A 26,642-nucleotide genomic window follows, 5' to 3' on the forward strand; every position below is an offset into this window, starting at 1 on the left:
GTATACTTATGGTTTGGTGAGGCGCTTAGTCGAAGCAGTGTAACCAATGTGGACATCTTGGTTTTATCATCTTTGTTTGCATGTTGAAGCCGTCACCATGTTCTGGAAATTCAACCTGATCACCACATCGCATGTGGAAACGCTGCTCAGCAAAGAGGTTCGTGTTCACTTTTACTCATGTTCTAGCTTTGAAATGGGAATACACTTCAAAAACTTCATTTGACTAGTAAAATACTAAACATGGTGTGATGCTTTCAGAATACGTTCGCATATGTGCAAGGTATTCCTGCAGGGGCAACAGTCAAGCTTTGTGTACGTTTTATGTGGACGTGTTCTAGCTTTGCCATTGAAAAAGGACACTGTGGCTGTTTCTTTTTTTGTGTTTGTGTGCACAACATACGGCTGTTACATGGGCAACCTTAACCGAAGTTAACTTTTTTAGTTAAAACACGTTTAGTGCAGTTGCACAATAGGCCAAGCGGCGGTTGGAACGTCAACTGTGGTCAACCGCTGATTGAACTTTGCAAATGGGGAAAGAATTGTGTACCTTAATGCAACATACACCCTTTAAACTCTTCAATAGTACTAAAAAGTAACATATTTATAACATAAGAATGTAATAATATGCCATAATGAAACCTCCATGCAAACGATCACATGACATGTGATTACGTCATTAACCTATGTAACTCCGGCACTGCAGCTGGCGTTAACCATGGTTGAGGGTGTTAAAGAACCATTAAGTTTAACCACGGTTAAGCTGCCTTTGCCAAACGAATGTTGTGACGCACACTAGTACAAATATATGTATTGTAAGGCAAGTAATGTTGTACCTGTCATCTTCACATGCAGTTGCATGTCACTGAGAATAATGTTGCAAGAAAAACGTATAGTATTACAGATATTTACATACAGAGTGTCACAAGGCAGAATAGGGCCTCTCTACTGCCTTGTGATAGTAATCATCTATGCCTTGTGACAATATGCGGCTTGAAAGTGCTTTTTGACGGCAGCGTTTTGGCACATCGCAAACTCAATGTGGAATTTGTGTAATGCACATGATACACAGCGCTCGCGGATTGAAACGCGACATCAAAACTTTTTGTATAACAACTGGTATGTGCAGTTGCTCGAGAGAACCACATCAGATCACTACGAATCAGGCTGCTAGAGTTGATTTTGGCTCTGTTATAAGTGTTCGAAGCGAAAGTATGTGCATCACTTAGCCATAAATCGGCGCGTTTTAATTTGTGAACACTGTAAAATACTCACAAATTGAAACGTGACAATTTTTTTAGTAAAATGACTGCTGTGAGCAATTGCTCGTGATAATCGCATCATGTTGCTACAAATTTGGTCGCTAAAAGTAATGTTGGCTCCGATGTACGTGTCCAGAGTCAAAATTACACCGACATGACACGAATTGTAGATGTTGGAAACAAAAATATGTGCATTACTTAGCCTAACATTTTCGTGTTTCAAACCGCGAGTAATGTGCATGTGTTCAAAGGGACCGACAACCAATTTTTATGGCACCTGTTTTCTTTAGCTCAACTAAAAGCTTACCGGTCAGAGTGTTTAATCACTCTTTTCGTCCACTTCACTTTCTTCACATTTATATTCTGATTACTACAAATAACACCCCCTATACTTTCCTTGGCATTATTGTGTGTCAGTTCTCATTAATATTGTGTCTAACAAAGAAAAACGAGCCCTTAAAAGTCACCTTCTTTCCTTTAATCACGAAATGGTGACTCTGAAAGCGCCGTGAAACATTTATAATAAAAATTTTTCGATGTGTGGCGGCTATGAAGTCGCTCGCATACAACACATGTTCGAACAGTGGGAGGTGAACGTAAGAGTGGTTTGTGTGCATCGGTTTGTCGCGCATGCACGCATTCCGTGTCCATGCGCTGCGGCACTGCATGTTCCACTAGTTGCCGCGAAGGTAGTGCCGCTTCTTTTACCTCGTAAGCAGCAAAGAATAGAGCGGGGATGGATGATAATACACATGCCCTAATTCTGAGCACTAATTATGGTGTGCATGAAAGCATCAGACTACGTACAGCAAAGTGAACGACTCCATAATCCAGCTTCAAAGGCTCTTTTGCTAGGCAGCGTGACATACCGTTTTTTGCGACTTTTAAACACGATTTGAAAATTTAAATCCTACCCAGATCACTGAAAGAATGTTTGAATCTGTCACCATAATTTGCGGTCTTTTCATTTGCACCAGGATCTAATTACACATTCTGGCCTGTTGTCGGTCCCTTTGAATGCTAATTACCTGTCGTGGTAGCTTATGAATGAAGGTGCTGCGCTGCCAAGATCGGGGATGCGTGTTCGGTACCCGTCCTCGGCAGCTGCATTTCAATGGGGGTGACATGCAAAAACACGCGTGTACCTATATTTAGGTGCACGTTGAAAAACCCCAGGTGGTCAGGGTTGCTCTGCATTCCACTACTGTAGCAAGCCTCATAAACATTTTGTTGTTTTGGTGCGTACTACCCAAATTAAATTAAAAAGAAAAATTTTTTTTGAGCGTAGCGGTTTACATTTAAGCTGCTGCCGTAAATAATAATATCGTAGGAAATATGTTTTCGCTTCTCTAGCACTGCTTAGGGCAGCTGTTTTGTGCTTTTGTTCCTTCGTTTTATTTTCATTTTTGACAACTACAGCAGTCTGTTGCGACTTGACTATCATATATTCAGCCGATTTTACTGAAGGGGAAAGTGAGGGCTTCAAAACAATATATATATATATAATGCCTGTGGCAACGTGTTCTGATACAGATAACACACAATGGATTTGAATTTGTGAAATGGACAATAGTCTTTCATGCTAAGTAACAATTGCTGGAAGTGAAAAGGTTGCAGAAATTTTGCAGCAGGCCTTAGCTTTTATAAAATGAGACTTGCGACATTCACACTTGACATAGGGAGAGCTGGTAGGCATTTTTATAAATTTCAGTTCAATCCGCAATTTTACTAATGGTTTGACTAATGGGAGTTTTAGGATAAAAAGAATAGTTATCGTGAATACTTTCACTGGCCCCAAATCATACCCTTGAAGGTCATCTCTTCTTTAAAGGACGCAGTAGTCGCTTCATGCTCGTATAAGTTCAATCGGACAATTTAACAATTTTGATGAAAGAGGCATAAACGGCAACAGCCCAAGTCACTCAAAACATTACTGTGCAACTCAGTGTATTGATTGGACGAAGAAAAACACAGCGCAGACCAAAGTAAAAATATATTCTTAAAAAGACATCACGGCTCCCACACGGGAGCCGAAATGTCTTTTTAAGAATATATTTTTACTTTGGTCGACGCTGTGTTTTCTTCTGACCATGTCATTCCAGGCGGGATTCATGGCCAGGCGGGATTCCACCAAACTCCTGACTTCAATGTATTGCTTGTCATTTCGTGGCTACTTTCAGAGTTTAGTCATTGTTAATAAATTGGATATGTATGAAAATAAAGCATGTGGTTGGGGCGAGCCTTTAAAGGGGCCCTGCAACGTTTTTATCATCTGCCTTCTGCAGCTCTGGAGTGTATGTAACGTTGAATAATGGGGAATTGTCACTCAGAACGAATTGTCACAATTGACGCACGGGAACTCAAGTTGTCTGTCTTCAATGTTCAAAGACCCAGTAGACGACGAGAAAAAAAAACATTCCCTTTTGCATTTTACTCTGCCACTGACTTCACTGGCAGGTTCCAGTCATCACGCACCTCTTATAGAGACATACTGGAAGTCTCACCTTATGGTAGGGGTTGCACAGCGCACCTAGCAGAGTTTTGCAATTGTTTTCAAAATTTGGTATTTAAAAACAGACATCCTTTTATATCTGAGGAAGTTTAAAAAGTGTTTTGACAACTTTTAGTGCACAATAGTGCAGTCCAGCTGGGAGCATACGAATTTTACCTGCAACTTGTGTCATGCCAGTAAAAAAGTTCCAGCCATTGTCGCCGCTGCCACTTGATGAAACGTCAATTCCAATCGCAAAAATGGCCGTTGTGTGTCGCTCTAGTCCGAAATCAGAGCGGTTTCTCAGTTGAAATAAAATTATAACAGCTTTGTTTTTGGCGCTACCGCTTGCGCAACAACACCGGTGCATTCTACAGTACCGTAGGAAGCTCTGGAAATGGCATGCTTAATTTGTGTGATAGGGCCCTTTTAAATAAAGCGTGCTTTATACCCTTTCAATGGTGTGTTCATAGAACATTTACGAACTTTAAAGTGCACATTTGGCAGGTGTTGGCATTTCCTTTGATGTTATTGTCTTATGGGAATGGGTAGGTAACCTGTGCTGTGCTGTCTAACAGTGTTTGGTAGAAAGCACATCAGCTTAACTGTGCGCTGACTTCTGTTCTCTTAAGAATGTGACGCTGAGAGAGCTGATGGACGAGGAAGACATTCTACAGGAATGCAAGGCACAGACGAAACGACTCATAGAATTGTAAGTTTGTGTTTCGTGTGTGTTCTTAATGTGAAGGTTTGGGCTAGTTGGTACTCCATTGCACAAGACATGAGCAGCGTGAAAAAGTATAAATGAACTACGATGCAAGGGGACTAAGACAAGCGCTTGTCTGTGTCCCCATGCTTCGTCATCCATTGACATTTTTTCACGCTGTTAATGTCTTGTCTTTCGTGTGTTTCTAATTTTACATGTCTTGCAAGTCTTGTGTTCAAGTTTATCGTTTTTAATTGTACGCACATAAAGAGCTTTACGTGTGTTAGGCGTCAGGATGTAACCGGAGTAAAAAACTGTTGGGAGGATCTCTTATTATTGGTGCGCTCGTGAAAATTACAGAGCAGCAAGTATTAATGGTATGAGCACAAAATGACAAATGCAACCTGAAGGGGACATGCTGGCTTAAAAAGAAAACTTAAAACATCGTTGTACAAGTAACATGACATTAAATACTGAGAAAAGACACTAACTTTTACGCCATGTTACACATTAACACCCATGAAAAGTTTTACAATGTGATGCGTATACAGTATAAATTTACATGCAAGATACTGCAGTAAATTGAGGGGCATTATGCATCCTAAAACAAAAATGTGCAACCTACCAAAACAGTGGTAACAGTGGAATAGAGCAAAAAAATAGTGTGGTTGTATCAATTAAAAAAAATGCTGAAACGGAATTTTTGCTTAAACTGAACAGCTGCCTCTAGTTTCGTTCACTTTGTATTTGAATGTAGTACCACTATACATCTTTGACAGTAAGCCAAGCTCCCATGAAATGGAACATATTTTCCATTTACTTCAGGTTTCATTTAATTAGATTCTACTGTATTTGTGAAAGGAGGAACAATTTTCATTTCTCCAAAAAAACTTTGGAAAAGCTTTCGTGTTTTCGTTGCGCATTTGTTGTTGCGGAGCAGCTGCTTTGTGATTACGTCCAAGCTAGGCTGACTTGGTCACATGTGATGCATTGTAACTTCTTAACAACTAAAATAATGCAACATTTTTTTTTACGCAGAATGGTAGACAATGTCCTTGCCTGTAATCGGAGAGATTTTTAAAAAATTGAAAATGGGCCTTTTTGAGAAAACTATTTTCAAACGTTGGCGTTTTTCTTAAACCACATTCGTTTCAAGACAATTTTGAAGTAAAACGGAGTGCGAGAAAACCATGAAAATTATTCTGAAAGAAAGCGCAGATATCAAAGTCAATATGTACCGAGTTTTATTATCCTCACTTTAACTTATCTGCGGCAATAAATTCCTGAAATACAGGTATTTTATGTAGTTTGCCATGTTTGTGAATTTTTTAGGCAAAAATCTTTCAACAGGTGAAGGAAAAAATATAAGATTGTATTTCACTTGTTCTTTGACGGGGATAAATATTGTGATGAAGAAATGCACCATTTCTTTCCCTAGGTGCGCACAAAGTTCAGAAATTGTGAAATTTGCAGAAAACTGTTTTTGTGGCCAAAATTGACATTTTTTTTCAGGTGAACAAAATCTTTTTTCACAACACTAATTTCGACACCATTGCTCTGGGTCTCATACCTGCAAGTACGGTAAATTTCATCAGTCTGTAATGTTGTCCGAGACCTCGGGTTCGTTCTTATCTAGACACACCCACTTTGTTTGCGCTATACGCAGAAAATGTCGACTCAGCTCTCTTGACATAAACACACACAATAGACAAGCCCCAGTACGTATAACTAGGAGCTCCTCTACACTTGAAACATGACAGGCACCACCATTAGTTGGGCAAATGTGTAGCGCAGGAAAGCGCACTTGCAGATTATGAAAAGGGTCTATTATAGCCGTCCATAAACATGAATAAACTGATTGTGATAAAAGTGCTGGAGGCCTGGCCGTTGTATTTACTTATTTACTGCCATTCTGTTGCGAAACAGCCTCGTGAAACCAGAAGTCATGGACGAGCTCGTCGACCTGATCACTCACGAGCCGCCAGAGGACGTCGACGAAAAGATGAGATACAAGTGAGTGCCCTCGTTTCTCCACATATCGGGACTCCCACGCACTTTGATAAAGCTTATCTGTGTGGAATTGTTACCTTCAGGAATTGTGTCACTGCTATTGTTAAGGCAAAAGCCTTAGAGGCCTCATCAAACAGGAAAATTGACCGTCAGCAGCCCTCGTCATTGACACAAGTGATGCAAAAAACTCATCATCAGGTGATGACGTCACAGATCGCCAAAATTTATGCCATCACATGACGTGACGTCACCTGATGACATCATCACGTGACATGGTCGCTTGGTCACAGCTGAACCGATCGCAGAGGCAGTGCAAAACTATGGGAGGTGCAGAAAGCTTTTGAAGGGGCTTGGGCGAGGATCAATGCATCATCTGAGAAGAAGAAGATGGCTTTCGCCTTCAAGTCGTCTTAGACGAATGCATAAGGGACCCTGTGAATTTTTGCAGTAGTCAAACCCAGGTATATTGAATCTGAAGGGGATCACAAAAAAAGTTCTATACATAGGTAATCCGATATATCAGATATTTTATGTATCGAAAATATAGTCAAGGGGATTTTACAGCTGTTGAGTGTACACAGTAATTCGTTATATGCAAGTTAGATGTATGCTGGTTCGACTGCATTCTCATTGAAAGGTTTCTTGTACACATCCAAAAAGTTTCATAAGTACAGACAATGTCCGAAAAATTAAAATTGAAACTTTCTAAACTGCTCTAGTGATCTTCCTTTTTTTCTTTCATTAAACTGTACACAAAACGTACATGTAACCCTTTGCTGTCCGAAACCTTTACCCGCCTTCCGTCTGTTGTGGCCCAAAATTAAATCAAAGCTCAAGTAAAAGAAGTTTACTCACTCATTTAGAGATGGTGCATAGTACCATGGGAAAACTTGCCCGTGAATTAACTACGAAAGATTGTTACTGTTCATGTTTAAATTTTTGAAAGAATTCAGTGCGAAGAGAGGAGTGACCTCCCTCTCCAGCAATGCGGAGAAGAAAAATCAAAATTGTATCATTGCATGTAGTAGTTCCTCTTGTATTTTCTAGGATACGTGAATACATAGTGTCTCAGCCTACAAAAACTGACGCCCGGCAGGTACCCGAACATAGCGTGCGAGATCCTGACGTCCGACGTGCAGCAGATCAACGACACACTTGTTAGGAGCGAGACGCTGATGGCCAAGTTGCTTGGCTTTCTCGACAACGAGCCACCTCTCAACCCCCTGCTGGCCAGCTTCTTCACCAAGACGGCCGGGATCCTCGTCGCACGAAAGGCTGACTCTGTAAGCACCGCGAAGCAACCCCCTGTATTATTAATGGTTGCCTCAGCACCCTGCAATGCATAGAAACCTACACTCTGCTCTGGTAGAAATACGTCCCCGGCTATTTTACCTCGCTTGTCTCTAGAATGTCGATACAATTTGCTACTCTCTACCATTGCGCTTGTACTTCCACACACAACCGTTACAAGCAGCAGCGACGGTTGTAGCTGTGGCTTCCAGCCCTAAACTGGTGTATTAATTCTTCTGAGGTCGAGCTGTTTGCAGTGTATCCGTTTTAATATTTAAAGGGGTCATGAAGCACCCCTTGGGCTTGTTGAAAAAACACATCCTGCGGAAAGCTGACACGGCTATGAACTGCTCTGCAAAAATATTACAGGCGTGCGCGCCGCGTAAAGGCCACAAGCGGAGCGCGAAGTTGCCGTTTCCTCAGGTGCCCTTTTTTCAAACAGAGGCCGGTTCTCACTCTCGTCGGTGGGCGGGGCGTCTGCACGTTGACGTCACGGATTTGCCAGTTTACGTCGCAAGAGATATAGCATGCTTACTGGCCGATAGCCGGATGAGATGCGCTTCTTGCCACGGGGTGCCGCCACTTGCCCGCGCCGCACTCCTCAGTCTGCTAAATTTACACGGTAGCCGCACTCGCGCATGCGAATCACAGCGGGAGAGCGATCGCGTTTCATGACGCGCGCTGACGCAACTTCTTACCCCCGTGCCATCCCTCCCTGTCTAGCTTCCAGTGCACTCATCGGCACGAGAAAAGAGAGAAAGCGCTGGGAGCGTGCGCCATACCCCCGTAACTCCGCTGATTCTTGACGGATTCGAGAAATTTTTGCGGCAATCGATTCGGGAGGCAGTAAACTCCGATAATAAGGTCATTAGATCATTACTTGGAAAAGTGGTTCATGACCCCTTTAACAGCTCTTTTTCCCAATTTCAATAGCTCGTTCGCATTATACATTTTTCGGTTTCTGCACTTTTTTTTTGCGGTCTTGGGAAACGTGTCGGAAGGGTTCTACTGCATTCATATTTTTGGTCATCATGCATATTCTTAATTTGTGTTCCTCTGTTCCAGATGTTCTACGTGTGCATGCAGAAGGAGAACTTTGTTCCCTTGCTGCTGAAGCACATCGAGACTTCGGCTATCATGGACTTGCTCCTAAAGTTTGTCGCTTGCACCGACAGTGAAGCGTTGCGGGCTTCCATCACGCAGGTGAGGAATAGTTTTGCCAAGTTGCTTTGCACTTTTTTCACATTGGTTTCATCTCTGCATCTTTTAGAGTAAAAGCTTGTTAATTCGGATTTCACGGTACCGGAAAAATGCCCAAATTACCCAAATTCCAAAATATCAAAGTTATCCAGAAAACAATAAACAAATGTCTTTGCGTCAATACACTTTCATTTTCTTGATGAATATGTAAATCCTGTGCTTAGTTTGCATAAGAGCAGTTTAAAAGCCGCAATTTTTCGCCACTCGCGACTTTGTTCACAACGTTACCGCGGCTCAAGACCTCCCTGTCTTAACTAACCCAAAACGAACTAACCCAAAATTAACCAGAAACGTCATTACCGTTGTTACCGTGCAGTTTGCGTTGATGGCGATGGTGATGCAGGCTGCGCCACCTCATTTCGGTTGTCCGCGAACGCTGTTCTCTCCCCTTTGCGTCGCACATTTGCAGTGCTTTGCGCACGGTGCGCTCAGAGAATCATCTGAAATAACTAGGTTGCAGTCAAGTATGACCGGATTAACGAGAGTTTGATGCCATTAAACAACACATGCTTGATGGGAGCAGAGAACGTGTCCAAATTATGCGATTTTTCAAATTAACGAGCTTTTACTGTAATGCATTAGCATTAGGAGGTGCTCTTGAAGGTCGCGGGGTTGAGTACCGGCCGTGTCGGCTGCATTTCAATGGAGGCGGAATGCTGTTTGTCTGTGCACGCTTTCTTCAATTTTGCGCTGGTGTTCTCAAGATCATTTACAACCAACTAGCCCGCCAGTAGCACCTATGCTAGAGGCCCGTGTGCTTAGATTGAGGTGCACAATAAAGAACCCCACGTGATTGAAATTTACGGAGCCATCCACTGCGGCATCCTGCATAGTCATATCGTGGTTTTGGGGTGTAAAACCACAACATAAATATTCTCAGCATTGAGAGGTTCAAAGTTATAAAAAAAAGCGTCTGACTTTGTATGAACTTGACCATTGTTTGGGGCTGGCCCAATAGTAAGTACCAGTGCTCTTGAGTAATTGTTACTTTTATTTATTTAGAAAATACTGCAGGCTTAATGTAGGCCCAAGCAGGAGGGAAAAAGTCCCTTGGAAACTAGCAATTAAACACTAAATTAGAAAAAATATTTTACTATACACAAGCAATGCAGATAGAAGCAATACTGCCAGATACTACAGCCATACTGAAGGAAAATATATGTCTAAGTACACAAAAATATAATACAGCCCAACACAAAACAAAAAAAAATAAGTAACAGTTTCGCCGCAAAGGGCAAAGCAACGAATTCGATAACAAGAAAAGCGGCCTGTGATGTACGCGCTACTACGCTACAGAAACATCTACCCCCCCCCCCCCCCCCCCCCCCCCCGCAGCAACTACCGCGCGAGCAGACAGCGGAAGGGCAAAGTTCTCCCTGCGCAAATATTAGAAGAAGCGAGCGAGCTGGCCGACGTCTTTTAAATACGCCCGTCGCGCCAGCGAGGAGCGAAACGGGCGCATTTAAAAGTATGGGTGTGCGAATATTCGAGATTTCGAATATTTTTCGAATAGTGTTTGATATTCGATTCGATTTGCACTGGAATTTTACTATTTGAACTATTCGATCTTCCCAAAAACAAATACAGTCAACGTCCGATTTAAAGTGACCCCTTCAGATTTTCAATATGCTTCACCTCATTACACCTTCGTACTGCGGCAAAGCTGCCTTGTAAGCTCTGTTACGGTCGAACTTTGCCAAGACGCTGTCAACGTCCACTTGAAAGTGGTCCCTAGATTTTCAATATGCTTCACCTCATCACCCCCCGGTATTGCGGCAAAGCTGCCTTTTAAGCTCCTTTACGGTTGAACTTTGGCAAGACAGTAGTGATGCAGAACTATCGATGGTACTATCGATACTATCGATAGCTGAGTCACTATCGAACTATCGATAGTAAAAAATTCTATCGATGGCCCATCGATAGTCAAAAATTCGATGGTACTATCGATAGTATAAAATCAACAGCACGAACTCATTGTAGAATAAACTTGGTTCCCCGCGTGCGTGGTACACAGTGCAGCCGGAGGAGCAAGCTGAAGGGAAAGAAAGTTGACATGCTTGTGTTCTTCACCAGAGTGCTTTGCTGACACATGATCATAGAGTCAAACTGTTCAGCTGTAGCGGAAAGGAAGGCGTTACATGTGGTTAAACTGCGCGGCTTCAAATTTATATTGTATTTTACGATTTCAAAATTTTAAAAAATATCAAGAACTGAGTTTGTTAATTGTAAGGTGTAACTGGTTGTTTTTGGATGCGAATTTATTGATGGACATATTCCACCATTTTCTCTGCGGAAGTAACTTATTTCTTTCGCCAAAAGTTGCTCATAAATTAAGCGAAGCTGATAGTAGGCTATCGCAAATATTTTGGTAATTGTGGCCGGCCAGCAACAGCATCATTATTCCCACTATCGATAGTATTGTCACGTGGTTGTGACGGTGAAGAATTCTGCAGCAAGACTGGGAAATACGGAGCCCAGAAAATTAAAACTCAAAATACAAGCGATACACTCTGCGCACTGATAGCGGCGAAAACAGTCGTCGGCCGTCGAGTAATCTAAGCATCGGTGGAACGCGTCGTCTTTTATACATCAGTCATCGAACCTTCCAGCGTTATCGCTGGTGCTCGCGTAAACTCTCGAATAAACTTGACTATTCGCGTCCGGCGCGTTATCTTAACAGAATGATCTCAAACAATCGTGAAGCTTCTCACACATTACGGCGCTGTCTGTGTGTCAAACGGTGCTAAGAGTCTTTGTGGGTGAAACCCGAGTACATGAAAACAGAGCAATAAACACGCGTGGCAGTAATATCGCTAGTAATATTAACGTAGGTACTACCGATTGCACTATCGATAGTTTCTCGATGGTAGTACTATCGATAGTTTCTTTACACTATCGTTAGTTTCATGAAAACTATCGACACTATCGATAGTCAATTTACCGATAGTTCTGCATCACTACAAGACAGTCAACGTCCAATGGGAAGTAGTCCCTAGATTTTCAATATGCTTCACCTCATCACACCCTGGTATTGCGGCAAAGCTGCCTTTCAAGCCCCGTTACGGTCGAACTTTGCCAAGACAAAGTCAACGTCAGGTTGGAAGTGGTCCCTAGATTTTCCATATGCTTCACCTCATCACACCCCGGTATTGCGGGAAAGCTGCCTTTCAAGCTCTGCTACGGTCGCAAATGTACTAACTCGAGAAAACGCTGGTTCCAATGCGGATATGAAAGATGTGGCAGAGGTGGGGGCTCAATTAATGCTATTTTGGACCTGAAATTTGGGCAGGCAGTCCGAAAAATCGGAAGCTGAAGCTTTTTAGCATCCAAAATTTCAGATGTTCTTATATATCGACGTCTGCAAGGCAGATTTGGAACTCCTGACTTGAAGGGAGCACACCCTTGTCCAACACATCAGTTAGGCTTCCACAAAAGTTGAAAGAGGAGGAGAGGCTGAGGAAATGGCATCTTTGCCTATCACGTGTAAAGTGTTGTCGGCAAAACTTTGGTGGCACCAAATCATGTACTACATAACTAGAGTTCGGCCTCTACATTGCCTCATTCTTGATAAGGCGACTATGAAACACCACCCTGCCAGTGCTTCAACCTAGCGAAAAGAAACACTTTCATGTTGCTATCTCATAAGAATATGCTTAGGAATCCTAACTTTTTTTCTCTGCAATTTCACTTCGAAGTATTCGAAAAATATTCAATTCAATTCGCACTCACACTTCAATATTCGAATTCGCTTCGCACCCAAAATTTTGCTATTCGCACAGCTCTATTTAAAAGTCGTCTGCCGTCTCTGAGTCGTATGAAGAAACGCTTATAAGCGCCTGCCGTCTCAGAGTCCTGCCAGTGGTAAAGGGTTTGTATATAACACTCGCCGTTAGCTACCTGAAGGATCTGCGCTATGTGGCGTAGTGGTTAGCGCCACGCGCTGCGGAGAGAGAGGTCGCCGGTTCGATTCCGCACTTCAGAAGCATTTTTCTTAATTATTTTTTGGGGGGACTTTTATATATACAGTAAAAGCTCGTTAATTCGGATTTCTAGGGACCGGAAAAAATGTCCGAATTAACCGAATGTCCGAATTATCGAATGGTCGAAATAAACACAATAAATGCAAGTTTTTTCAACATACCTTTACTTTACAAGGTAATCGCGGATGCGTCTCTGTTTTCGAGCAGAAATTCGCGCGGACACAATTTTTCTGAGCCCCTCAAGGTCCTCAGCAGCTAGCATGCTGTCTGCAGTGCTAAAACAAAATTCTTTAAGGACGATGAGGGCCTCCATGGCTTGCTTCACAGTACGAGGGGGCCCGTGTGGCTCATAGTGCGGCTGCTCCTCTTCAGGCTCTTCGTTCTCGGATTCGTCGCCATGCATCACTTCCTTGACGATTTGCTCATCAGTCAGAGAGCCGGCAGTGGCAACGCCATCAATGCCGATATAATCGTAGAGTGTCACTGCATCAGGCATAGCACTTCCGAAATCCTGCCCATCATCGGCACCGTGGTTCGGCGACACTTCGGCCACTGCGGCATCGCTGGAGTCGGGTACAACAAAGCCACTGTGCCTGAAACAGTTGGCAATGGCGTGCGCAGGCGTGCTCTGCCACACATACGCGAAGAATGTTAACTGCGCTCAGAAGACTCATGTCCTATTGTTTGCTGACGTCATGGCACAGGAACTACCGCATTTACTCGATTCTACCGCGCCCTCGATTGTAACGCGCACCCGTTTTCCGCGACCAAAAAAAAAAAAAAAACGTACAACATCGATTCTAACGCGCACCCATTTTTCGTGAGAGAAATGAACAAAAGTACGTAGGAGGCCACCTTCGCACATTCAGAAGAACAAGTATTTGAGTTTTAAAGAACTAAAGTTTCAAAAAAAAGAAAACACAAAGTCAAACGGCGGGCCTTGCCGCTGAAACTGTCACCACTACGGCGGCGATACGAGTCGCGTAATGGATCGGTCTTCGTCGCTGTCGGACAACTCTTTGTCGCTGTCAACGCTCTTCGAGTTCGGCGAACCGGCCCTGCTTTTGTCCACAGAAACCTTTTCGTGAAGCTTTGCTGTAAAACAATCTTCTGCTTCTCTTAGTGCCAGTCTCGCACGCACGTTTCGGCAACTCCGAACGACGGCGATGCGGCCCGATTTACGTCCGTCTCTGCACATGTAATAACTTTTCTTTGAAATGCGACATCGTGGTGCACTCGTCGAGTATTTGGAGTGGGCACTTCCATGACGCCGATGCGAATGCAGAACGAGATGACAAACTCCTCAGCACACGTACGAACTGAAACAATGACAGAAATGGCCGAGGTACAGCCGAGGTGCGTAGGAGGCGGCCATTTTGAAATGCCGATGGCAATACGATAACCGTTTTTTCGGTACTCGATTCTAACGCGCATGCGATTATACGACTCGTTTTGCCGAAAAAAAAGTGCGCATTAGATTCGAGTAAATACGGTACTTCTTGCCGGGAGAGCCCATTTTTCAGGGCACGCAAAATTTCTACTTTGGTGGTGAAGTCCTTGGCCTCGTATTTGGGCCGCTTCGCCGGCGTTGCCATCGGCGGAGAGTGCGTTCACACGAGAAGTCAGCAAAAAAGCACCAGCAATGATCAATCTAAAGGAGCCGTACTGAATTGTTCCTCGATAAAACGGCGTTCAACGATGCCGCACACCAACGGGAACAGAGCAACAAAATGACACCGCGCGCCAAACCCACACGCTATCACGCGCGAAGAAAAGACGTTCAATCAGTCTCAAGTCAAGCCAAGCCGATAATTGATGTCCATGGCGATGCTGCATTTGAACTTCACTTTTGTTCCGAATGGTTCTTTTTTCGTTTTCGAGCCTCGCCAGCGGCCCGAAAGTCGCCAAATTATCCGATTTGCGGTCAAATCTGTCCGAAATAACGAGCGCCCAGTCTCATAGAGTGATGCATATATTTACAGTGACCAGATGGCGTGTCCGAATTAACCGATTTTCCGAATTAACGAGAGTCGAATTAACAAGCTTTTACTGTATATACATACTTATACATAAACGGTGCATGACGGCGATGGCAAAAACCAGCCGAGACTGTCCATATAATTGCTATCGCAATAAAACAATTAGTTAAAAAAATAAACATACAAAAATCAATCCCAGACTTTCAGGTACCTTTGTACTGAGTAGACGCGACAGAGGCTTACGTTGGCTGTGGTAGGATGCTGAGGTAATTGAAGCTATATAATCATGTGAACGGTGTTTCGCTTGCATTTACCAATAAATCACCACTGGCCTTTGGTTGTTTGGAAAATTTCGTTGATAAAAGCTAGTCCGTTGTTAGCATTAATTGAAACAGCACAATTGGGGGAAACACCTCACTTGCCTTTCCTGCATATTCATCCATAATCACACCCTTCAGTCGGAATACACATAGATCCTGCTGCAATTAAGCTAACGAGAAAATGAGATTGCTGCTGACTAGTTTAGGAAATGTCCAAACCCATGTGCGCATTGAGTATAGAGAGTTTTCTTTGATACGTTAATGAGCCAAGGTGTCAGTGACCAATGGTGCGATCTTGTACGCGTTACAAAATAAACACGGAGGCGTGGCAGTACATCCAGCCGCACGCGAATGGCCCATTTGAACCGCGACAGACGTCACGGCTCTGCATTGACCAATCGCGTGCGGTCACGTGCGGCTGGATGTACTGCCACGCCTCCGTGTTTATTTTGTAACGCGTACAAGATCGCACCACAGATGCTGCAAATTTTAATGGTTGCAGCAAATGTTATGTCCGAGATCTAAGGGGGAAAAGTGAATTTGAACAAATAACATATGTGGAGCATAAATGTATGTTTATGTGCCGCTTTCAAGCATGAAATTATTTCTCTGATACAATAAGCAGTTTTATCAATTTCGTGGGACTTCTTAGCAGCGAGATGTTTTTTAAACTGTGAGAATTACAAAAGAAAATCGACATATCACAATAGTGCGAAATGAAAACTATATGCAGTAAAACAAGAATGGATACTCCATTTGAACAAAAATTATGGTTTTTGAGCTAAATCCCAGCTTGACATCGACTCACTTGCGATAAGATGCGATAACTTTCGTTCAAATGGATTTGTAACATTCATCCTTGTCGCACTGCATACAATTCTCATTCGAGATTATTGTGATATGCTTGATTTACTGTGTCACCGTTTCAGTCAAGGATAAATCTTGCTAAAAAAAGACACATGACATGTTTGATATTTCAGAAACTATATATTAACATGTGTACTTGCTTTCGTTTATTTCACGGGGACCGCCTTTGTCACTTTCTTGCGACTCGCTTTATTGCTTGGCGTAAGCTGCGCTTCAACTTGCATGCTGCTTCACGAATGACTCCAACTGTTCTACAAATATTGCATGCCGGACACATATGTTTGAGCACCTTCCAGATTGCATGTGAGCATCATTGTTAACATTAGAGTGTACTGCGATGCAGGTATAAAAGCTGATTCATTTCGCCGCCAATCAGTTTTTAAATTATTGACAACTGACTATTGTGCTCGAGGCTATCGTTGCATTGAATGTGTCACTCCTTTTCTTTCTGGGCACAAGTTTGCCCGATAAAGTGTTTCAGCCTTACCTGCTGGAGTTTTGCTTGCTTCACCGTAGCAACCGCGTGACGCTATTGTACTAGAAAAATAATTGCGTAATTGAAATTGGCACAGTTTACCTAAATTGATCCAAAATTTAAAAAAAAATGTTTTCAAGCGCAGTATCCCCCCTTAAGTGGCTTTTGTCATTCTGGATTAAGATATTCACTTGTGTCTTTGCGCGCTGTTCCCCTTACTGACTACCCCAAGTCCTTACTGTGTTGTAGTTGAGATTCAGCTGTGTGGATTAACACGTTTGCTCCCGTTGACAAGCGTAATTGTCATGTGATTCATGTACCAATGTGACTGATGACAACTACAGTAGAACCCCGCTGTTACGTTCCTCACTGCTGCGTTTTCCCGGCTGTTACGTCGTTTTCCGCTGGTCCCGGCATAGCTCCCATAGGATACAATGTATTGGGAACCCCGCTGTTGCGTTCCTCACTGCTGCGTTTTCCCGGCTGTTACGTCGTTTTCCGCTGGTCCCGGCATAGCTCCCATAGGATACAATGTATTGGGAACCCCGCTGTTACGTCGTAACTGTCCGGCAGTTCCCGTATGATACGTCGCTAAGTGCGCTCGGAGCCGACCGAGTGACTACCAAAGAGAGCGGCCATGGTGCATTTTCACTCAGCTTTTCCTGGTTTGACCGTAACATCAGCCGCATTAGAGGCGCAAGCAACAGGATCTTTCGATTGACGCAAACAAAAGCACCGCCTCCGAGATTTGTATTGCAAAGATGGCGTCTATGACGTAATTGCTCGCGAAAGCAAGGCCTTCGAGATTGGCATTTACTATTGACAAAAGCATAGCCTTTGAGATTTGTATTGCAAAAACATGGCGTGTATGACGTAATTGCTTGCGAAAGCAAGGCCTTCGAGATTGGCATTCACTTCTGCCATCGCGTTGGCGTAGACTCATCATCATCGTTATTTGTCGGAGAACAGGAGGAGTTCGAGCTGGTTCGAGCTCGCATGGTCGTGCGTGCGGTTCGCGGTCGGACTCGCCGCGCCGGTCGTGATTGCGTGTGCTTAGTTCTTTCATGCCTACAGCTGTTGGTGTTAAAAAAATCACATACGTTGATTACATTTCTGTGGATGAGGCCGTCCTAAGCTCCGCGTTTCTATCCATCGACTAGATCGCGACTGAGCGTGCCAATTTTCGTGCTGCTCGTAGGAATTGAAATAAAATTCTGTACCACTAAATATTTTGCCGTTTTTCCTGTTTTTCGGCTCTTACGTTTCCCGTCTCTTACGTTTATTTCCTACGGTCCCTTCAAAAACATATCAGCGGTGTTCTACTGTATACTAGTCAACAACAAAAATTGGTCCCAGATGGAACCAATGTCGACTACGCTGGTCATGTAGTTGCGTTTCTTGATGCTAGACTACCATTCTTGTCCATGCTGTGCCATCTGTGTCTCGGCTTTCATGCGATGAAGCCATTTTCCAGTTATCTTTTATTACGCACTTAGTGAAATAAAGGAACCCCATTGAATTAAGAGAATGGTACTGTTCTATTCAGAAAAAAAAGCGCTACAAATTAACTGAAAAAAAAAATTTCAGTAAATTTGGTACAATTTCTTCTTTTTTTTTTTGTGGTAGCAAAAGGGTTAAGTGTAGGTTAGCCTAGAGAGGCTTTTGTCCTACAATGAACCTTTAGGCAAGTGGTGTTTCAATCGGCCAAAAAGCGCCACTTGGATTGCCCACGCTATAGGTCGGCAAACTCGCTCATGAATTGACTCACTCGGACTCAGATCAAGCCGTGAGTCTGAGCGAGTCTGGGTAAGTAATATTTAGGCGAGTGTGAGTCCGAGTGAGTCCAGTCGAGCAAAATTTTAGGGAGTCTGAGTCCGAGTGAGTCCGATCAAGGAAAACTTTGGTGAGTCTGAGTGAGTCCTAAGGGCAAAGTATATTCCACGAGTGAGTCTGAGTGAGCTCCACATTTTTTGCCGACCTATGGCCTACGCTAACATAGGCTTATGTGAATGGGAAATGTTTGAGTGCGCCCGTTTTTCTCCTCGCCAGTGGCTGGACAAGGCGCAAGTGGTGCAGCAGTTGGTTGCGCTGATTGACCCCGGCTGCTCTGAGGAGAAGCACAGCAATGCCGCGGAGGCGCTCTGCGAGATGATCAAACTGAGCCGCGAGCAGATGTCGTTGCTGCAGGAGAAGGCACCGGCAGACCCACTTTTGGAGTCACTTGAATCGTGAGTCAGTCATGCAATAGTGGGAAGGCTTTTGTAGTTCAGCATACTGAATATTGGGTGCGCATTACAGGAGTTGATAGATTGCTTTGGCAGACCACTTTCATATTACCTTTGTTGATGGGAATGATGTCGAGTTTTTAGTCCATCCAGACATCTTAGCATATTTGGATATTTGGATTGGTGGGTTACTGGAGGCGTAAACACATATACAGCTTGATTAGTGCCCCCCCCATGGTGTCGCATTACTGAACCATACAGACATGGTGATTGTAGCAGTTCGAAAGTGTATGCTGTTTTGCTGCTGCTGCAAGTTTTCGGCAGTAGTGCGATTGGGAACATGTTTCCTTCTAAAGTATTTCTTGCTCGAAAACACTTGTTGAACACCTACGGATGAAATTGCAGATAGAATACATATGGATACATATTTACATGTGGAACACGTACGGATACATATATACATATGGAACACATGCGGATACATATATACATATGGAACACGTGCGGATACTTATATACATACAGAGCACACATTGATGAAGTTACAGATGAAAATCAGGGAATCATTGTAATGCAAAATACTTCCTATCTTGTAGTAGTAATAGACTTTTATTCAGCCAAATTCATAGGCCGAGCATTTCGACCGCCTGCGCGATCAGTCGACGCTGTTCTTCTTCCTATCTTAACTTTCATGTTGGTGAGCGTTTTTGAAAGCTCAGAAAAATCTGTGTCAGTACAGCTCGGCACGCTTTGGAAAATGTTCAGTCGTGTCAGGTTTGTTTCTCGGTGAACTTCATGAACTTTGTGTTTTTTTTTTCAGGACGGAGACGGTGGCTGCACTTCTGGAGCACATGTTCTCTGGGGACCGAACGTGCGAATCGGTCTTTGTCAATGGCATCTCTGTACTGCTGTCATTGCTGGAGTTTCGAAAGCAAGGGTGAGATGCCTGCCGAATTTGTGTGTTACTCCAAATTGGTCTTTTTTGAATTGCAAGACCTGTATTACGTGCATGCATTTATATTCTTGTGAGGCCTACAGATGATATGAATTGGTTTTTTTTGTTGTTTTCTTTTCACACTAAAGCCATCTGCTCTAGTATCCTTATTTTGCCATTTGTTTGGCATACTGCTCCAACCCTAGTAGCACCAAATGTTGATGCAACATTGAGAAAGTTGCTTCAACGTTATGGCAACATTGCGTGCTACTACGGAAAGCAGATTGTGCTTAGGCAGATCATCATCATCAGCCTGACTACATGGTCTGCATGGTAAATGGATCTTCCATGCTTCACCAATCAACCCGGTTCTGGGCTTGCTGCGGCTGCATTATCCCTGCAAACTTCTTCATCTCATCTGCCCACCTAACTTTATGCTTCCCCCCTCGCACGCTTGCCTTGACTTGGAATCTAGTCTGTTACTGTTAATGACCAGCGGTTGTCTTGCCTTTGTGCTATGTGTCCTGTGCATGCTCACTTCTTGATTTCGACTGAGATGTCCTTAACACCCTCTTGTTTCCTGACCCACTCTTGTCCCTTAAGGTTACACCTATCATTTTCATTTCTGTGGCTCTCTGCATCATCCTCAATTCATGCCGTTCTACCTCAAAATAGGCAGATCAGCACACATCTTATACCGCGGTTGCGATTCAGCATGTCCAGCAGGTTTAGTGAATTGGCTGTCACTCCACATCTAGAGCCTCTTGTTTGTGAAATGCCCTTTTTTTCGCTAAAGCACGGCTGCTGTGGTTATCCTTTTCAGGCTGGCTGGTCAGCAGCAGCAGCAGCAGCAACAGCAGAACAGCAATAACGCCGACGGGCCCAACGGCGGGGGACTTGGAGGCGGCAGCAGCGGAGGCACCGGCATGATGCAGAACGAGACGGCCTGCTTTGCTTCCCTCTTCTTCCGCTCGGAGAATGCGGAGCAGATGACGGCGCTCGACGTTGAGCGGCTCCGTGCCGGCGTGGACAAAGTGCTGGCCGCAGTGCTCCCGCGCCTAGGAGACTTCCTCAAGCTACTCATGGACCCACCGCAGGTTGGTGGTTCCATATTGCAAGAAATTGAGCAAATGTTTCTTTTATCTTATGAAGTTATGATGATTCTTACGTATACATTATACTCGGTTCATTATTATAGCTATGGAAGCTAGCGTGACTTCTTGTAGTGAACGTGTTCACACCAAGAGATAGTTCAATGAATTTACCACCCGTAATGTGGTTTTGTTTCGTTCTTAGACTGAGTAATAATTGAAGATGCTTCGTGTCCTAGAAATAAACAAACTAGAGCTGTGCGAATAGCAAAATTTTGGGTGCGAAGCGAATTCGAATACTGAAGTGTGAGTGCGAATCGAATCGAATATTTTTCTAATATTTCTAGAATATTTTTCGAATACTTCGAAGCGAAATTGCAGTTAGAGAGGTTTCCTAAGCATATTCTTATGAGATAGCAACATGAAAGTGTTTCTTTTCGCCAGGTTGATGAAGCACTGGAGGGGTGGTGTTTCATAGTTTTCTTATGAAGAATGAGGCAATGTAGAGGCCAAATTCTATTTATGTACATGATTTGGTGCAACCAAAGTGTTGCTGACAACATTTTACACGTGATAGGCAAAAATGCCATTTGCTCAGCCTCTCCTCCTTTTCAACTTCTGTGGAAGCCCAACTGATGTGGCGGACAAGGGTATGCTCCCTTCAAGTCCGGAGTTCCAAATCTGCCTCATAGACGTCAATATATAAGAACATTTGAAATTTTGGATGCTAAAAAGCTTCGGCTTCCAATTTTCCAGACTTCCTGCCCAAATTTCAGGTCCAAAACAGCATTGAGCCCCCACCTCTGCCACATCTTTCATCTCCATGTTGTAACCAGCGTTTTCTTGAGTTAGTACATTTGCGACCGTAGCAGAGCTTGAAAGGCAGCTTTGCCGCAATACCGGGGTGTGATGAGGTGAAGCATATTGAAAATCTAGGCACCACTTTCAATCGGACGTTGACTGTGTCTTGGCAAAGTTCGACCGTAACGGAGCTTGAAAGGCAGCTTTGCCGCAATACCGGGATGTGATGAGGTGAAGCATGTTGAAAATCTGGGGACCACTTCCAATCTGACGTTGACTGTCTCTTGGCAAAGTTCGACGGTAACGGAGCTTGAAAGGCAGCTTTGCCGCAATACGAGAGTGTACGAGGTGAAGCATATTGAAAATCTGAAGGGGTCACTTTCAATCGGACGTTGACTGTATTTGTTTTTGGGAAGTTCGAATAGTAAGATTCTAGTGCGAATCGAATCGAATAGCAAACCCTATTATTTATATGGTTGTCAATACGTTGGTCTGAATCGCTTAGTGTCTCATTTTCATATAGTGACCTACGCGGTTACCATATTTACATGATTGTAAGTTAACTCAAATGTGTGTCGACCTTCGTACGGCAAAAAAAAAAAGCGCAAGCGCATTTTGTAAAAGCTTATTTACGATGTCGCGAAAAAAACACTCAAATTCTGGTCTGCAAATGTGGCTTCACGGCAGTGCTTCAGAGCTATGCAAAGAAGCTAGCTTCTACTAGAACTCGTTGTTGGGCTAGTTGGTGCATTGCATCAAGGAATTATACCAGCCGAAAACAGACGGACACAGAAAACGGTGAACGGTTTCCTGTCTCCTTCACCGTTTCCTGTGTTCGTCTGTTTTCGGCTGGTATAATTCCTTGAAGCTAGCTTCGCGGCAATACAAAGGATCTGTTTAGAAAACTTTCACTGAATCGTTGTTAAGGGTGTGGATTATACATAAAAAAACATGGTGTATGTTACAGGTAGAGTTTGAAAGTAAGCATAATGTCTTTACCATGCTACAGCGTGCCTGATTTTTCATTTATTTCGGTTTTGGGTTGCAAGTCGACCTTGCAACCGAAACTAGTTACGGTTTCAATTGTAAGTCGAACCCCCAACTTCGGATTTCAGATTTAGGTAAAACTGGTTGACCAACAATCGTGTAAATACGGTGGTTCTGGTAGTCGCATAGCCGGAGGCCACTTTTACGACGAAATCCAAAAACGAGACGCACGGACTTAGACATTTTTCTGACCGAACTTCTTGCATAGCTTCCACAGCATTGCACCTGATGTATGAAATGGAGTGTACGTGTCATTGTGGCATGGACACTGTAGAGGAATGACACTGCAATCTTGGCAGGAAAGTAGTAAGTGTGGAGTGTCCAAGACAGGAAGCAAGCAGGACTGATCATGATTATTGTTTAGTGACAAGATACGCCATGAAGTCTTCTTTTTACAGTGTACTTGTTCAGATGTAGAATGAGACTGTTATTTGTTGCTTGTGACAAACGCTGGTCTGCTCTGTGCCCTGCAGAAATTATGCTGGACGACGACATTTGGTGTGCTGGACCCGCCACTTGGACAGACGCGCCTCGAGGTTTGCCACTTGGTGAATGCCCTCATAAACTCCAACAACGACGACGTGAACAAGAAACTGGCAGAACTGGGAGCCCTGCCTACAATTCTTGTAAGGGGGAACCTTTATGCAAAGCATTTCTTAGCGAACTTGCCAACCGCCACTTTTGCATCTCGTGATGAGCGCCGCTGATAACAGCAATGCGCGGAATAGATTATGGCTATCTCGCATGAAGCGTTTGGAAACGATGACGCGGAACACAAAGACTGTGGCGGAAGAGTGGACGACTCGTCCGGCTTTCCCCGATGCGTGTGCGCATGTAAACGATACGCACACACATCGCCAAATCTGCGCCGATATTTGCTGTTGCTGTATCGTACGCATGCATTTGTCATGAAAGGGTTCATGATGTGCACTTAGTTCCTGACCGCTCACGGGCGCGGCAATGGCGAGCTGGTTTCGTCCGTGAAAGCAATGCGTCTATGCGGCACACTTAGCAGTCTTGCACAAAGAGGTAGCAGGAATGGCGGCGCGGCACATTTGGGTTCTCGCCTATTAAATGCATGCAGTTCCGCTTGCAACTGCGCTAGGCCACTTGCACTACCAAGCATTTAACTGAAGATGCTTATTGTAAGGGTTAATTGTCAGCGATTAAGCCGTACTGGCGTGTTTGCCAGCTGCCGCCATCACGCCTCCGTGCATTTCCGCAGGTTAGCATACTGGCTATGCCAAACTGGTTAACATTTCTGTCTTTCCTCTCTCTCTCGTTTTCCTTTCTTCTGCTGCTTATCCGCACATCGCCGTACGGCGCCGCGATAGCTGCCCCTTTGAATTTCTGGTCTGCTTCACCCCATAACGCTTCGGCATTACGGCAGACCTGACTTTCGGACTCTGCTACTGTCGCAAGGAGATTGACTCGCGAAAGCGCTGGTTCGAACCTGTGAGATGATAGACACGGCAGAGGTGGGGGCTTCAAATAATGCCTTTCGGACCTGCAATTTGGGCAGAAAGTCCAAAAAATCGAACCTAGTCGGGTGTCCATACGAAAGGCTTCTCTCTCTCTTCCTTCTCGCTTCTGTACGTTTGCGAGCTGCCTCGTCGTGCACGTGCAGGACGCTCTTGACTGTTGTTGAAGCAGTGCAAGTAATCCCCTTCATTGAATTGATGTTGCACTTGTAGTTCTTCGGGCCGCTTACCGAACAACCCGCGAAACAACCTTGCGCAGTCCCAATATGCTAGGGGCAACCATGCTTCACCACCCTTGTCCTTCCACCAATTCCCTTCTCAGAATAAGGCGAGGGATTGACATAGAGTGTATTTGTAAGGAATGGCGGACAAAGCCTTGCTTCGAAGCAGTAGTGCCCGCTCAAATTCTGACAAGTCAGGGTAGCTCATTTCTAACAGCCTTACTGTGTAAGCAAAATGGCGTGGACAGGCACCACATTGTTTGTTACCATGTTAGGGTGGACAAGTGGGTGTGTCGGTATTGCGTGATCCGATGTAGAAGGCGCGAAGGCGACGAACAGGAGAGAGACCTGTGTCCTTGTTCCTCTCTTGTATGTCGTCGTCTTCGCGCCTTCTACATCGGATCATTGTTACTATGGCAACGGCGTCGTCAATACATTGGATTGAACAGGCAACGTTGGTGTAAAGTTTTGCCTATGTAGGAGCTTTCGGCTCATTGGCCGCACACTTTATTTTTACAGATGAGTGAGGTGTGGTCATGTGACCACGCGAAAATCGAGTTAAGGGTAGGCATTTTTTTTTTCTTGTATCTTGAATTTTCCAGACTGAATAACTTTGGACTGCAAGCCCCCTATCGCTGCCGTTCTTGCTGCACTAATATGTCCTACTTCAATCTACACAACCTGCGAGTAAAAAATGGGGGGTTGAATAGTGTTGGAGGGCCCCTTTAATTACGCATGCATGCACGTGCCATATAATTACAAGTACCAGTATGATCCGTGATGTCTGCAAACTTTACTGGCAGTCATTTGTTCATGATATCGCTGTGGCCCTGAGAAACAGTAAACTAATATGTACACTAATTTTCTCTGTGGCATCAGCCCCTCTTCACGAATCTCCCGAATTTTGATGTCACCAGGTTGGCAGGTATGCATGAGTCTCGAGTTGTCTGTGACTTTGCGCAGGACCTGTTCTTCGAGTACTCGTGGAACAACTTTCTGCACACGCAAGTGGCGCAGTTGGTGAGTGCGGTTATTAGTTCAGCGCACTCGCTCGACCAGGAGGGCAACAAAGTGCACCCGCTGCTAGATCAGCTGCTGGGAAGCTGCACGCTGGTGCAGCGATGCCTGGACGCCTGGGACGCCAACAACCTTGAACAGTTAGTCATACACGCAACTCTTTTGTTCGTTCCATTGTTCAATTGCCGAAAAAAAAAAAACACTGTAGCCAAGAAACAAATGACGTAAACTTGCAGTTTGAATCATTGTATCAAACACTGGCTTTGTAGTGTTTTTCAAAGAATGCAGGTCGACCTATTTTATCGAAAGTTGCAATCTGAATTTAGGGAGTTGACTTACAATTGAAAATTAATCTAGTGCCACCATTAACGGCGGGGAAAAATGAGAATCATACAGTCTGTGGTGTGGGTACAACATTGTTTCCTATTCGGCTCTGTTTCTACCATATAATTGTTGCACACTTGTCTTTAAGAAAAAAGTTTGTTCTTTTTCGATTATTGCAAAGCCGTTGTTTGCCGTTGGAAGTGTCACTACCGGTTGTAAATGTGGCTCTTTAGTTAACAGTCAACACTCTCATAAGAGCTGTGTGTTGATCATTGATCTAGATAAAATTTAGTTATGGAATGCACTCGCGCATTTTTTTTTCTTCTAATGTATGATTTTTGGGGGTCGACCTACATTCGAGTCGACTTACAATTGTGTGAATACGGTGTTTATACGTCTTCACTTACCTTGAAACACTGAGTATTTAAAAAATTTTCCAATTTTTATACGTTCGATGGCATCTTCATTAAATCGCACCAGGGTGCCCTGGTACACCATTTCGTCCAATCATCGTAGTGCCTAGGCACCACAGTGCGCACTGGTGCGATTCGTCGGAGATGACATTACAGCTGAATCTCGATATAACGAATACGGATGTAACGAATTATCGGCTATAGCGAAGTGAATTATGAATTATTTTGCCATTTATACAGTGTTACAAATACAGTCGAACCCGTTTATAACGAACTCGAAAGTGTCGCGAAAAGTGGTCGTTATATCAGTAGTTCGTTGTATATGGACTCGCCCTTAAAAACGTGCGCTTAGCGGCCAAGCCATGTTTTTTTTTTTTTTTGTGCACTTTTGTTAAAGTGCTAACAACCCCTTCGGTGACAAGCTAAGCCTTTTCGCGTCATGAAGCGACGC

At 43.9% G+C, this 26,642-nt stretch overlaps 1 protein-coding gene across 5 annotated transcripts in view; it reads left to right on the forward strand.

The window, feature by feature from the left end:
• LOC119401529 (serine/threonine-protein phosphatase 6 regulatory subunit 3) overlaps nt 1-26,642 on the forward strand; it is a 61,618-nt gene that overhangs the window by 2,404 nt on the left and 32,572 nt on the right. For all 5 annotated transcript variants that reach the window (XR_007417341.1, XM_037668417.2, XM_037668413.2 and 2 more), the window contains exons 2-11: nt 90-157; nt 4,383-4,462; nt 6,383-6,469; nt 7,563-7,749; nt 8,822-8,959; nt 18,687-18,865; nt 19,683-19,799; nt 20,620-20,893; nt 23,209-23,361; nt 25,401-25,594. Coding sequence is in view for 4 of the 5 variants with exons in the window: in XM_037668413.2 (XP_037524341.1) it covers nt 90-157; nt 4,383-4,462; nt 6,383-6,469; nt 7,563-7,749; nt 8,822-8,959; nt 18,687-18,865; nt 19,683-19,799; nt 20,620-20,893; nt 23,209-23,361; nt 25,401-25,594 (1,477 nt within the window). In the remaining variant the exon portion in view is untranslated. The remainder of the gene's footprint in view (nt 1-89; nt 158-4,382; nt 4,463-6,382; nt 6,470-7,562; nt 7,750-8,821; nt 8,960-18,686; nt 18,866-19,682; nt 19,800-20,619; nt 20,894-23,208; nt 23,362-25,400; nt 25,595-26,642) is intronic.

This window comes from Rhipicephalus sanguineus, chromosome 8 (assembly GCF_013339695.2).
Source record: "Rhipicephalus sanguineus isolate Rsan-2018 chromosome 8, BIME_Rsan_1.4, whole genome shotgun sequence".
NCBI classification, from domain to species: domain Eukaryota; kingdom Metazoa; phylum Arthropoda; class Arachnida; order Ixodida; family Ixodidae; genus Rhipicephalus; species Rhipicephalus sanguineus.